The following is a 14,575-nucleotide window of genomic DNA, read 5'->3' as shown; positions in this document are numbered from 1 at the left end:
TTGTTTATCTAATTATAAACAATACAGTGGCATCTTATTGTTAAGACTTCTTGTCTTTTTTTCCCCCATCATCCTTCTTTTATGGTCTATTTATGTCCTTTTGACATCACCTAACTGAAGATTACAGGTTTGTTTCTGCAGGTCATCACAGGTGGTCAAAGTTGGGGTTCAGAAGTACCATATGGAAATGATGAGCGTTCAGATCCTATTGGAACAAGGCAGGAACAGAGATAAAGAAAATACTTCCGTCCTTTAGGGCTCAACTACGCTCTTTTAAATGGGAGAGCAAGCTCCTTGACAAAAATCCTTGTGCAGTCTAGGTTATGTTCACATGAACTAGCACATCATCTATTTCAGAAGCTCTAAGTGGTACTAGAATGAATATTTAGAGCTGCAAAAATAAAGGTCAGTGGATTTTTTTTTTTGGACACTGCACAAGGAAGTAAATACGCAACTTCTAATGCACTGATTTCATATTAAAAAAAAAAAAAGTAATAGGAGAAATTCTGATGCAAAAAATGAAACATTAAGAAAGGTGGAAAGCTGGGCCAGTATCACAGGAGTTCTAGGCAAACTCATGGAGAAGAGGCAATTTTGAGAAACCCACTCATACAATGGACGAGATCATCTACATGCAAACTAACCAGATTTCTCACTGAGGCATATGCATGAAGTCTAATTGGTCATTTGCACACCAACTGTTAACACAGCAGCACCCTCATTTTTAGCAGGTGCATGTTTAAATTTATAGCCCCCAAGTTTTGCCTGTGGGCTAGTAAAAAGCTGGAAGTGCTGGAGGAAGCAGTGAGGAATTAGGAATAGTGATGGTTAGGTTCCAGAAGGCACGCTAGCAGCAGTCCTGTGCTTATTTTTCACAAAAACCCCAGGGGAAATCCTACTACTCTTCTAAATTATAGCTTTGTTATTATTGTATCACTTTTCAGTGTTTTTTGATCCCATTTTTTCTGTCTTGCTAAAGGTACAAGAGCCATTGAGTTTGGGGATAGCACGTTGTTATCACAATTCAAAGGGAACTCTTCCTGGTTCAGCTAAAGATATGGCAGATTCAAATACAGAGACCATTTGCAAAACGTATCAAAAAATATGATGGCTGTTGAGTTAAATATTTTAATTGCTACGAAAGAATTTATTTAACATTTTACTGCTACTCATAAAAAAATAAAAGGTAAAAAAAAATGCTCTAATTAAACCATGTACTCAGATTTAGCCCAAATCACTGAAAATTCCGCCAGTCAGGGTAATTCCCTACACGCTCTCCATGCTCTCTGTGTGACACGAGGCTTTCTGTTACACTTGGGAGTCCATGCAAACATGGATTCTTCTTTTTCCACTTGCATCTGCCCTAGTATCCACCCAAAATAGCATGTGAATACAGCAGTGCTATGACATAGATCGCATCGTTACGTGACTGATGAGCACTTTCTGCTGAAACAGTTAATTTGTCTCCTACTTAGAGCTAAAAAATAAACGTGCATCTTTTCCAGAAGCTTCAGAACATTTGTATCAGAATGGGAGAGTCCAGATATTCCTGCAAAATGCTCAAAGACATGCTCTGTCACATAAAAATTGATAGAAGACGGCTTTTGTGTTCAAGACTCTCCCAAATTATTTTATTTTCATTTGTTGGAGAGCTTATATTTTCAGGAAGTCAGTGGAATAACACAATTGTTGTGGCAGAACATTTCTAAACCCTGCTGGAGACCTTCAATTATCAGCCACTATTATATGAAAAAAAAACCCCAACATTTTGTTTTGGGATTGAGAAACCAAAAGCAGAACTTAAGGACAGAGAAAGGACGATGATTTTTATCTATAACTTTAACTCTGGCTATGTTATAAGCTATATTATCACTTATACTCTGGCCACACAAGCCACCTAAAAACATTTTATCAAGCTACTCCTTTACATGATTCAATCCAATTCAGAGCCAGACCTAATATACTGAGATAAAAACATACATGTCTCTTCTTTCCCTATCTTGTACAAGAAATACATAAAATTGTATTTGTCTCATTTTTTTTGTCTATGTAAGCCTGAAACTGCTTAGAGGATGCTAAGTCAAAAAAAAAAACACAAAGAGTTTTATACGGAACTGATAGTCAGCCAAAGGTGTTATATCATAAAGGCAAGATGATCAAATTTTGGCAAGAAGTTCCCTGTTGCAGAGGACGTATTGGTAAGGAATGCGGGCGGATGCAGATAGATGGGAGGGGAGGGAAAATGATAGAGGGAGAATGGATGGGGAAAGCAAATGAAGCAGATGAATACACTCATGACTAATTGACTCACTATTACTTAACCAAATTCCTTTCCTAGTCAGAACAATAATAACAGAAAAAAATGAGTCCTCTAAATTAGCATACAATTAATATTTAAATGGCTTCTAGGGGATTAACATTCACAGATATACACTATGTAATCTGTAGGTGAATGGTATACATTTACCAGTGATAAGATCTGATAGGCAAATGTAGCTTAGACAATAATCTCTTTAGTATTGATACAAAATTATTGATACAAAAAGACTATCTACCATTTGGCATGTCAGGTATTTAAAAATTTTGCTATTCTTAAAGACATTCCTGGAATTTCAGCTGTGTGATGTTCGAATATTTAATATTCGCCCTGCTGACACACATTTGGACCTACTTGAATTAGAAGAAAAAAAAAAATTATGAATGTGAAAAAGTGTAGAAGTTAGAACACAACATTTCTTTTTAGGAATAGTATTAGTAATATTTACAAGAAATCCCCGTGCTAAAGCAGCTTCAAACATGACGCACGTTCCTCGTGACCAATGGAGATGGCAGAAACTTTACATCAGATAGGTTTTCAGAACAAGCTCATGATTAAGGAGCTGGAGCACGTGTCCCCTTCAGATCTCCCACTGACCCCACGGGTCTGTGTTAACGAGGGTCTGAAAAAAGCTGTTCCTTGTGTGCAATACGTGGAGATTATATAGACCAAGAACGTAGCTATATGTGTGCCACATGTCACAATATCTTTTCTTCCATAACTTGATTAATGATCTCGCTGGTTTGGAGTTATAGCTACCCTCCCATATTACACAAGCAAAAGTAAAAAGATTTGCAACAGACATGTAAATAATTAAGATCTAAAAATGCAATGTAACACAGGTTCCAGACCTGTCAACTTATTTTAACTGCTCCCTTAGCCTGCTATTTTGGGGTTACAGGACGCTTTCAGTTTCCCCAAATAATAATAATCCCACAGAATCGGGGCCCTTTCATGTAATTTTTCTCGTTGATAAAAAACCAGATTTTTGTTTTGTAGCACCTGTTTCGGGTTAGAATTGTAAATAAACACAATCTAGGTAATAAGAGCCCATACATTAAAAACCAACGCCAACCAAAAGAATGATTTTTCTGTGTTAGTTAACATTACAACTCTGTTGCACCAGACCCCGGATGGCTGTTGGGCTCCACTGATTGAACATCGCAAGAGCTTTGTCGAAACATTTTACCTGGCAGATGTGTTTGTTCTTCCATTTGCTCAGGGCACATGGGCTGGTTTGCAGCAAGTCCTAAAGGACAGCAGAAAACAGAGAGTGGAGCTGGAGTACACACTGTCACTATCAGTTAACATCCTTCTGATTTCCAGGTTTACGGGCGAAGCCACGCCACACAAAGATGCAGCTGTTTTCAGAGCAGCCCGCCAGACAAAAGCACATTTATCATCACTGCGAGAGTTGGATCTTTATGAAAATTAAAGCTGTTGAAAGAGGTTTGAAAACAGGATTATGTGTTGCTGTACGTGAAACTTTCTGAAGCATACCTCTACCTCCTTGAGCGCATCCCGCAGTTTGTCTGGTCGTTTGTTTTTCAGTATCCAAGGGTAATCTCGAGCTGGCAAATAAAAGTAAAAAAAAAACCACCAAAGGATAGAGAAATGTGTATTTATAGGCAACTGTATAGATATGTATGTGTGTATATATGCATGTGTATGTGTGTACAGACATACATTTATGTATAATTTAAAAGATGGTCTTCAAGTTGAGCTTCCTTGTCTATGGAAACATAAAACTGAGATTTCTAGGAGTTACCTTAAATGTAAAAATTACCAATATTGGAAGGAAACGGCTACGGTTTCTATTGGGTTATACTGTCAAGTGATATCCTTTTGAAAGGCTCTGTCGTAGGAACAGTTACCATGAAATATCCACACTGTCCATGACCTCACCATGGCAATTGTGGGCAAAGCTCTGGGGATGTAAGATTTTACCCAACTGCAAAGCTCTTGAGATGAGAAAATGTCTCACATTCAGTGTGTTAACTCAGACTCAAGTTATCAAACCCCAAACAGATACTATTCTTTTGAACTAGCATTTCATTGCCTAGTTTCAAAAAGCAGGCACTAACGTGTCTGCAAAATATATATGCATGAATTTATGCATATATAGAGGTATTAACAACAGGTAATTGTGAACGCAATAACCTATATTATGGAGTATAGTTATTTATAGGATTTGTTCTTGAAAATTTGTTCTGAAGAATCTGCCAAGTCAAGCAAACAAGAAACTGCATGACTGGTACAGTCCTTTAACAAATTTATTAATGTTCAGCAAACTAGTGTGAAAATTCTGGCCCAATACATGAATCCTGAAAGCGGGAGGCAAAGCTTCCTCTGGAGTTGCTAGGAATTGGCTTGTTTCATGGCTGAGAATCAGGCTCTAATAACTTGTGAAATTTCATCATTTAAAAGTGAGCAGTTCTCTGTTCATAAGCACGCAATAAAGCCCATGAGAGACTAGAACACATTGTCTTTTTTAAAATCTAGGCTATTTAAAGGAAACCTGATGAAAAGTTTTGAGCCCCGAGCTGTCAGTTTGTATGCCAACTTCCAGACTGAATGACTTAACAGTTGTGTTTAAATCTCCCTGCAAAGAGGAGCTTACAATGGAAGTGCTATAGAGTGAAAAAATGAAGGATTTCATATATCAACAAAAGAGCACACCAACATACAACTTCTCTTTGTATTTTATTGGACTGAAGCCAGCGTTGGTGGAACTGTTATGATAATATTAATTAGGCATGTAAGATCACATTTTCAATGGGTGCCTTCATAAATACTGGAATATTTATCCCCGTATGCAAAATGGGAAATTGCCTGTGCAGATACCAAACTGTATAAACAAATCAGCAGCTGGGAGTCAAGTCACCCGCTGCTCCTCTTGGAGAAATGGGCTCCGCCGTGCTTTTCTGCTGTAGATCTACCTCACGGTTGCCTCCACCTTTACACCCACCCGTCCCCAACAGGGCTACGACCTGCTCCAAACATTGCAAATAATTTATCCTTCTGGAACACGTGTGTTTCGCACGCACAATTGTCATTGCAGTAAGAAAAAACCTTAAGGCAATTCTTACGGCATACGTATCGCTTCAGGAAGTCATCGAAAAAATCAATTAGATTTTTCCCCAGTCGTCATGTAATGATGTTTGAACTCCAATGGATGATCTGAGCAATAATAACTACGCAGAAGTTGTATGACTTGAGCTGAAGAAAAGTTGTACTAATATAAAAATCTTTTGCTGTCACAGAACTGGTGTTTGATAGCATAAACCAATATTGCTTTTAAACAGAAACACAGCTAACAGTTCTATGATGGCAGCTTATTATTAACCTGGAACTTTGGCTGAAAGTATTCTAGTTATAACTTTCAGTTTTGAGGCAGCTGGCATTTCAGTTCAAGAGCTGATTGGCAAAACATTTATTGCTCATCTGCTGAGTAAACTTCATAAGGAATCTGGATTGGGATTGCTTTGGGGATTCCTCTTGGCAATGAATTTGAGAAGCAATACACACTATCATGCTTAGTGACACAGGAAAAAAACAACCAGATTGCAAATATGCCAGGAAGGAATAATTACAACTTCCAATTGTTTTGTGCTGCATAGTTCTGTGACTGTCTGTCTTAGATGGCATGTACAAAAAGTTACATTGGAAGCAGCCTGATGTTATTTTAATGCTTTTCCAAAGGTACCACCAATACAAATTAATTATTTGGTCTTACTGTAACAAGAAACTCAGAAAACGTCCTTACATTCTGCTAGCTTTTGCTTCTCTTCTAAGTAACCACGCTTCATCTGTGATGCTAAAGGAAAGAAAGGATGAAACGATGAATGACAATCCTCACTACCGCTGTCAGCAAATATTACTAACAGGGGGAAGAGTCGTACGGTTTGATAAAACACGCAAATCCACCAAAAAAATTAAGACAGCCTCAACGTTTTCACCTCGGAAGGCCGGTATCTTAAATTTGCAGTGAAAGAAAAGCTCGTGCAGCCCAACAGGTGGGCCGGCATTGCTGAGCCTGCGATCTCATCAGATAGTGAAGGCAGCTGCCAGCGAAGCCAGCAGAGAAGCCGAGTGGGTCCGTCAGCAGAGCTGGTGGCAACGGCACCTTACCCACAGGATGCAGCCCCGGGGATGCCCGCGCAAGCTCCCACTCGGCCGCAGAGAGGAAGCAACTCCAGCCCAGGCGACCTTTTGGCCCCTCGTGAAACTTGGAGGATTAAGAGTTATTAATCAGATAAAGAAAATGGATCGTTCGCTCTGAAATGGCCATTTCAGAGACCAGGTAGGAAGGCAGGAGGCCGGGGCTGGCGCTCCTGCGCGTTCGTGATGCCCTCTGCTGGGATGCCAGCAAACACCCAGCCACCGCCGGGCCAGCTGCCCCGGGCTGCATCCCTGCTCCTGCATCCCTGCTCCTGCATCCCTGCCCTGCATCACTGCTCCTGCATCCCTGCCCTGCATCCCTGTTCCTTCATCCCTGGTCCTGCATCCCTGCTCCTGCATCCCTGCCCTGCATCACTGCACCTGCATCCCTGCCCCTGCATCCCTGCCCCTGCATCCCAGCTCTGCATCCCTGCCCTGCATCCCTGCTGCAGCATCCCTGTCCTTTCATCCCTGCTCCTGCATCCCTGCCTTGCATCCCTGCCCTGCAACCCTGCCCCGCATTCCTGCCCCTGCATTCCTGCTCCTGCATCCCTGCTCCTGCATCCCTGCCCTGAATCCCTGCCCTGCAACCCTGCGCTGCATCCCAGCCCTGCATCCCTGCCCCTGCATCCCTGCCCTGTGTCCCTGCCCTGCATCCCTGCTCCTGCAACCCCGTCCCTGCATCCCTGCCCCTGTATCCCTGTCCCAGGCTGCATTCCTGCTCTCTCATTCCTGCCCCTGCATCCCTGCACTGGGCTGCATCCCTGCCCCTGTATCCCTGCCCCTGTATCCCAGCCCTGCATTCCTGCCCCTGCATCCCTGCCCCTGCATCCCTGCCCCTGAATCCCTGCTCCTGCATCCCTACCCCTGCATCCCTGCCCCGGGCTGCATCCCTGCCCCAGGCTGCATCCTTCCCCAGCATCCCTTCATGTATTAACAAGAAATTCAATGTTGAATTTTTCAGAGCAAGCAGTCAGCATCAAAGATTGAATATTTGGAAATTTTGTTTAGCTTTAGTTACAGTTATTTATATCTTACCTGGTTCTTTTTTGTCATAGTACTGGTGGATCCCAATATCTTCATCTATACAATTGAATGTAAATATGTTAAATTATGGATGTGGCACTGGAAACAAAACACAGCTTAGCAAGCAGAGTTCAACACCTTAATTTTTGCCAGCTGGAGCAGCACGTTAGGTGTTAAGCAACAGTGAAAAAACTACAGCATATAATCTGAGTATTGGTAGGACTTTCAAGAACCAGCAAGTCAGGGCTGAAGGAGAATGTTACATTTATTTGGAGCTGTCATTTTCTTCCCATACACTTTGATTCTCTTGAGCTGCCAACATACAAAAATACTTTTACCACCTTCCTAATTAGCATCTTTTGTGTTCTTTCACAAGGAAAGGTAAGAATCATGGTGAAAAGTATACTTAGAATAGCTTACAATATTTTTCTGATGCCTGACACAGCTGACCTAAAGACAAGAGGAATTTTTTTTTTGAGATCTGTGAACTCATAAAGCTGCCCTTTCAAAGGATTCACTGTTAATCTATAGGTATTATTTTCTACCTTGTTCCCATAATAAAGAAATTTCATTCATATTCAGTTGAATTGTCAATAACATTCAAAATTATATTTCAACAGAACTACTGTACACTACAATTGGCATGAAGTGTCATAAATAATACTTGGATATGGTTCATTTATAAACCAGTGGGGTTTTTTTTTAATATTGTATTTTAGCAATAGCAAGGCAAGATGAATGAAGGTAATTTTTACATGGGTAGTAATTAGTCATGTGTCTCCAGAAACAATCAATTAATAAGATAAATATATCCCTGGAAGTATAAAATTTCAAGTAATCATGCAAAATAGCCAGAACATGCAGTAATTTTTTATTTTCATGCTATGTACAAATCACAATGCCTCTGCAGATCACTTGACTATAGATCTTCATTCACCCAAGCTAGTGATTACACTGAAATTTACAGTCAAGTAGGGCATAGCTTCCTACAAAGGAAAATAAATACAATCTTAACAGTTATTTTTGCTTGAAAAGATGCTTCAGTTCTATGATGAGATAAGCAAAGAAGCCGACCGAGTTCAAACATGGTATTGCTGCCTAATTTGCTTTCTCCTAAGTACAAGAACCCACTTCAGAATTTTATGTAGGTTTAATATTCATCAACAAGCTCTACTGCATTGTTGTAGTAACAGGCAACAGCTCACCTCTGATATGTAAGTTAGTCCTCAAAGACCACAGAAACATCTCAGTCAGGCAGAAAGACATCTGGCAGTGGATGGAGCTTTAGCACTATCAAAAGAAGGAAAGAAAACACATGAGCAAATTAATTACCCTCTGACACCAGTGGAACCGCAAGTATTTTGGAAACTAAGTGCTAGAAGAACCTAGCACCCATGGTATTTTGTTATATTTAAGATGTAGTTTGTGACTGCGATAAAATGAATAATGCATGGGAAAGAATAGGGTAAGAAATGCATCATCTACTGAGACAAATCAACATTTGTTTAAGTTTACAGCTGCTCTCACTGAAGTAAATAACTTGGCGCTTGATGCCTCTCACACACAGGCTATAATCTGTTTTTACTGTATGGTTATTACCGTGACACATGCAAAAGTGAAGCCAATGCTTAAAGATCTGTCTTGGGGAGAATTTGACTTTTAGGCCAAATTTTTTAAATGCTGTATATGTAAATGTGAAGCGTCAATTGTGAAGTTTTGAACAGATGACACTTGTGGACATTTATTATAGTGCTAAATATAAAAAAGGACATCTTTCCAAATAAAAAAGAGTACTTACATTAAATCAACTAAAAGCAACAAAACAACAGATGTGAAGCATGTAAAATATATGAGTTGAAATATAAGGTACATTGACTACAGCTATAAAATGTCTGCTGTGTTTTTTTGAACAATCCATCTGAATATTCGGATGTTTTGTTTTTTGGAGGAACGTTGGAAACCTTCTGAGACCAAGAGACTTCCCCAGGTCATTTCCTGGGGCGCTGTCATTGAAAAGGGCCCATCAGACCAATTCCTTTCACTCCTTTCACTAAATCCAAGAATCCCCTGAAAGCTGGGCTGGGAAGGGGAGTTTACACAAACACAGCACTTTTATCAACCACTGTTGGGGATGGAGCTTCACTTCAACTTTTTTGTTTTTTTTTTTTTAATTTTTTGAAGTGGACTCTTCATTTCCTTTCCATTAGCACCACCTGGATAATGACTCAATTACGAGAGGGTTGCAGAATTCCTATCACACAGAGTATCAGGCATTTACCTCCAGAGTGCTTTGACCAAAAAAAATACGTGCAAGAATCTCAGGTAGCATGAAGGAAGCTATCACAGCCCCAGCAGAGCTATGAGACCTGGAGGTGTTCTCACTCAAGCTAATACGTATGTTTTGATGCACTAATCCACTGAAATAGCACCAAGTGGAAATGGCATTTTCTTTACACTGATCCCCAAATGTACAAAAAGTCTTACCGACTTACTAAATCCTACGGTTCTATCAAAAAAAAAAAAAGAAAGGGCAAAAAATAAAAAGTCCACCACACACGTCTAGTAAATGGAATATACTTTCCTCTTGGGCGAGAATGAGATTTAGAAAAAAACCGCAAGATTAGTAGCAGACTGGTTTGTTCAACATGGGAACCATTTTTGGTATAAATATGGATGAGGGCAGGCCCTCATTTTCCATGGGGACTACAGTAAAAGGAGATTGTATGTTATAATTTTCTTATTTGTTTTCTTGGGTTTTTTGTTTCCTTTCTTACTTTAGCAAATCAAATAAAACTTGCATTCCCCAAGGATCCTGGATCAGAATCTCTCACTAATAGGAAGTCATCAAATTGAGTGAACTTCTCAAAATCCTATCATGGTTTGACTCAAAAACCTTTGATTGGCAGATGATCGCTTCAGCTGGAGGGAAGGCACAACTGCCCAGAAGACAAGGCAAGGCTAGGAGATTCTGGCATAACAAATAATATGACATAAATTCCCCAAATTACTCCAAAGCCCTTGTATGAAGACTCCATGGGCCCATTTAGTTGTCCTCTTGTTCAATATAAAGCCATCCCATAACGTTTTAACGCTGCCGTGTGCCTTCCAAACAAGAAAGCTTTCAGATGAGCACCGAATGCTCAGTATCCAAAACATGTACTTTTAAAAAAATTTGCCCTCAAAGATGAGGGAAAAAAAAAAGAAAAAGAAACTTTGTAAGAAAATGTTAAAACCCCAAAGACTTCTAAAGAATTGCATTTCAGTTTTGCACTGAATAATCCAGATGATGCAAAATGTTCCATGTGGCTAAAAAGATAAAAGAGATTTTGTCAATTATTCTCATTTCGAGTTTAGCTTTTTGCTTCTCCCTTTCTTTGGACACTTGGGCACCCACAAACCAGCTCATTATTTGAATGCTGGTTGCTCTTGTGTCAGTGAAAACAGACATAGGCCTGCAAAATGCTCATCCAGTCTAACAATGTCCTAATCTGAAATACCTTCAGTTTAGTTATAGTTAATATGAAAAAAAAAAAAAGAAAAAAGAAAAAAACAGAAAATGTGCTTCTGTAACAAAATATGGCATTGTAAAGTCTGAGTATTTTGTTCAGAGGAATTATTCTTTCTTGGAGTTCCTTTTGAAGGAATTCCCAGCAACTTTCAGAGTTATGCGACCACATCTCACCCTTATGTTCTGGCCGAATGGGGATGAAGATGATGATGACAAAAGGATTTTTCTGACTTCAAAAGATGCTTCTTAGAATTTACCATGTACCTTTAACTACATGAGCTGGGTCCTGCTTTCGCAAAAAGGTAGGTATGAAAAAAATATAAAAATTCCTCCCGTCAAGCTTTAAAGACTTCACACCCACCCACCCCTTCTCCTCACCCCTTTAAAATTGAGTAGGGTTTGGGCAAAATGGGATAAAATAACTTTATTGTTAAGGTAAAACTAGAATTCAATTTAATGGCTGGTTCTTTTTCTGGCTCATGCAACACTGACTGCCTGCTTTCACAATATCCCCACAAACAATATTTTGGTGGTTGCAAAAGCTTCCTGACAAATGGAGATGTTCTGCAATGGTCAGGCTGCTTCAGTACCTCTGCTAGGAGTGCTTTGTTTAAAAAAAAATAAAAATCCTTGTTTAACCACTGATACAGAAAATAACCCTCTGGCCACTTCATAACATCAACGAATGCCGGAATTGATAACTAGGGTCCATTCTTGACACCTTCACGGCTTTGGCAGGGCTGCTGTTGTGCCAAATAATTAGGAAATCTACACTGCATGAGTGATTCCGGGGCATCACCAGCATATTTCTCCTCTTTCCTTGCAGTTACCTGGCAGAGAGAGGCGATGCCCAGCTCCCCGGGTGAGCGCACCCCGAGAAAATGGATCTCTGAAAAGGTGTTAGGAGCAACCTAGAGCCAGACAGTAGGAAATGCTGACTACAGTGGACCATCAGAACTTGGTAGTTCAGGTGCCAGAGGCATGGCTCAGTGTCACAGAACTATGCCCAGTGCCCCTCTAAATCCTGTAACTGCCCAGCTCTGGGATGACCGTCTGCCTATTACAGAATCATAGAATCATGGAATTGTTGGATTTGGAAGCAACCTTCTAGAGATCATCCAGTCCAACTCCCCTGCCAAAGCAGGGTTGCCCAGAGCACATCACTCAGGACGGCATCCAGGTGGGGCTTGAAGATCTCCAGAGAAGGGGACTCCACACCCTCCCTGGGCAGCCTCTTGCAGGGCTCTGCCACCCTCACCCCAAAGAAGTTCTTCCTCAGATTGGAGTGGAGCTTCCCATGGTCCAGCTTGTGCCTGTTGCCCCTCGTCCTGTCACTGGGAACCACTGAAAAGAGTCCGGTTCCATCCTCCCTCAACCCACCCTTTAGGTACTTGTTCTCCAGGCTGAAGAGTCCCAGCTCTCTCAGCCTTTCCTCCTCAGGGAGATGCTCCAATCCCTTCATCATCTTAATTGCCCTATGCTGGACTCTCTCCAGTAGTCCCCTGTCTCTCTGGAACTGGGGAGCCCAGAACTGGACCCAGTGCTCCAGATGGGGCCTCACCAGTGCAGAGCAGAGGGGGAGAATGACCTCCCTGGACCTCCTGGCCACACTCTTCCCTGTGCAGCCCATTCCATTGAAGGTGGCCCAATGTGCTCCCAGAAACCCAGTGTCCCCAGTGAAAGAGTGATAAACAAGGGGCATCCCCTCCAAAACAGTTTGGGAGACACTCCTAGGAGCAGAAACAAGGAAAAATAAAGAGCTATCACCATAGCATGGGTACATGTACTAGATTAAGTGCTTCAGATGTGGGTTTGGACAGACGTTATAGGATATAATGCCCAAATAAAAGAAAATGCTGCAGAATCCACTTTCGCAACTCACACGGTATCACTTTCTCGGCAAAAAATACTATACCAGGAACTATTTTATAAGAATCAGCACAGGCCCCCCTTTTGTTTTCTCCTACTCCACGTTCTACAGGTCTGTCTTTATTTAGAAAAAAATGGGAAATACAACAGCCGCAATGGGCTCTAATTCAGAAAACTGCATATTTTTTTCATTTGACTTCAGCTTAATTACACAGTAGCTCTAATAGCTATAAATTTCAGAGAAGATTACCCCTGATCTTAGCTGTTCCTCCCTCCCTCCACCTTTGGCATCTCTCTCTGCCATCACCACAGCTCACTCTGATTCGTAACTCACAACAAACAAGGTAAGTCATTGAGTCATCCCCCAACTTATTCTATGTTTCCGTGATATAATATTTGGAACAGAAATTATTTTCTGCTTTTTTTCTTCCTCTTCATGACTAATTTCTCCTTCACCAAGGACAGAAATTCCCTGCAGCATGGATATGATTCAGAAACATACTATTTGACGCTGTAAGATAAAGTTTAGATCGAACCATGTGCATTAAATCAGTTGCTACTTGCTGTATGCTTTAAGTTGATACAACAATTTTCTTTGTGCAACACATGTAAAATAGAATTTTATACATACTTCTACATTTTTTGCTACGTCATCTTAAAATTTACTGTAATTTACAGTAAAATTCACTGTAATTTTTAACTAAAATTTAACAAAAAATTTCACAGTCACATTCCCATAAATAGTAATTGCAAAATATTCTCCCAATCTTCCAAGGTGGGCTTTCACTTTTTACAGCTGAAGCCACAGCCTGTTTGATATATAACAAACACACGCAGAAATGAAGTCAGTAAAATCATAAGAATTTGTAAAACTTCATTTTGTATTCTATCATTAAGCAGAAACAATCCAGAGTCTTCCTTCACATCTACAATTTATTCCACCAAAAGTCAGCAGCACAGCAACTAAAGGAAATTGCTAACTTTATAGATGTATATTAATAGTTTTAATTTGACTTCCTATGAAAATGATGCTTGTGTCCGTGTCAGTTGAAACTTTTTAATTTTTTAATCTATTGGTCAAAATAAATGCAATCTTCTTTGGTTTTCCCAGAAAAGAAATCATCAAAAAGATGTAATTCCTGCCAATGTTGTGCAAATCTAGAGGTAGGCAGAGGGAGAGATGGTCTCAGTACCAGAGCTGAGGGATGTGCGGGGAGAGCAAAGGCTTAATCACTTCTCTTGGTGAAATCTGTAGATCTAGCCCAGCTGGCTCAATGGGTCCGTTGGTAAGATCAGCTCTTTTTAGCCACACCACTTTTAAATTTCACAAATGTTTGGATCTAAGATATCGTAGCAATAGCACAGAATGGCATAGTTTTAATTTGGTTGGAAGTTAAATGGGTGCAATGATCTATCGCACAGGTCAGCAATTCTATCACTGATGCCGAAAGTAAGCTGTTCTCAATGAATTCTTAAATGTTTCATTCATTGAACTGTAGAATTTAAACTTAACTTTCAGCTAAGTAGAGGTTCTAGTCTTCATCTTTCACTTTAGGATGGCAAAGTCTGAGACATGTGGTTGGTGAGCAGAAGCTCTGCAGTCCATTAGAAACGGCAGGCCAGGCTGGAGTCCTGTTTGCAGCCAGACTTGGGGGTAACCACGATGGTGAATGTTCTTCTGCTGGTTGAGATCA

General features: G+C 40.4%; 1 protein-coding gene across 1 annotated transcript in view; it reads right to left on the bottom strand.

The window, feature by feature from the left end:
- The window catches only part of WDPCP (WD repeat containing planar cell polarity effector), a 155,399-nt gene that overhangs the window by 97,370 nt on the left and 43,454 nt on the right, over positions 1-14,575 (bottom strand). Inside the window, exons 4-8 of the mRNA XM_014964364.1 lie at positions 8,710-8,794; positions 7,517-7,561; positions 6,084-6,134; positions 3,818-3,888; positions 3,507-3,566 (exon numbers count right to left, since the gene is read on the bottom strand). Coding sequence (XP_014819850.1) covers positions 3,507-3,566; positions 3,818-3,888; positions 6,084-6,134; positions 7,517-7,561; positions 8,710-8,770 — 288 coding nt within the window. The 5' untranslated portion in view covers positions 8,771-8,794. The remainder of the gene's footprint in view (positions 1-3,506; positions 3,567-3,817; positions 3,889-6,083; positions 6,135-7,516; positions 7,562-8,709; positions 8,795-14,575) is intronic.

This window comes from Calidris pugnax, unplaced genomic scaffold (genome assembly GCF_001431845.1).
Source record: "Calidris pugnax isolate Ruff unplaced genomic scaffold, ASM143184v1 scaffold219, whole genome shotgun sequence".
Lineage (NCBI taxonomy): Eukaryota > Metazoa > Chordata > Aves > Charadriiformes > Scolopacidae > Calidris > Calidris pugnax.
Note: the sequence above shows the minus strand (reverse complement) of the source record. Positions and strands in the feature narration are given on the sequence as shown.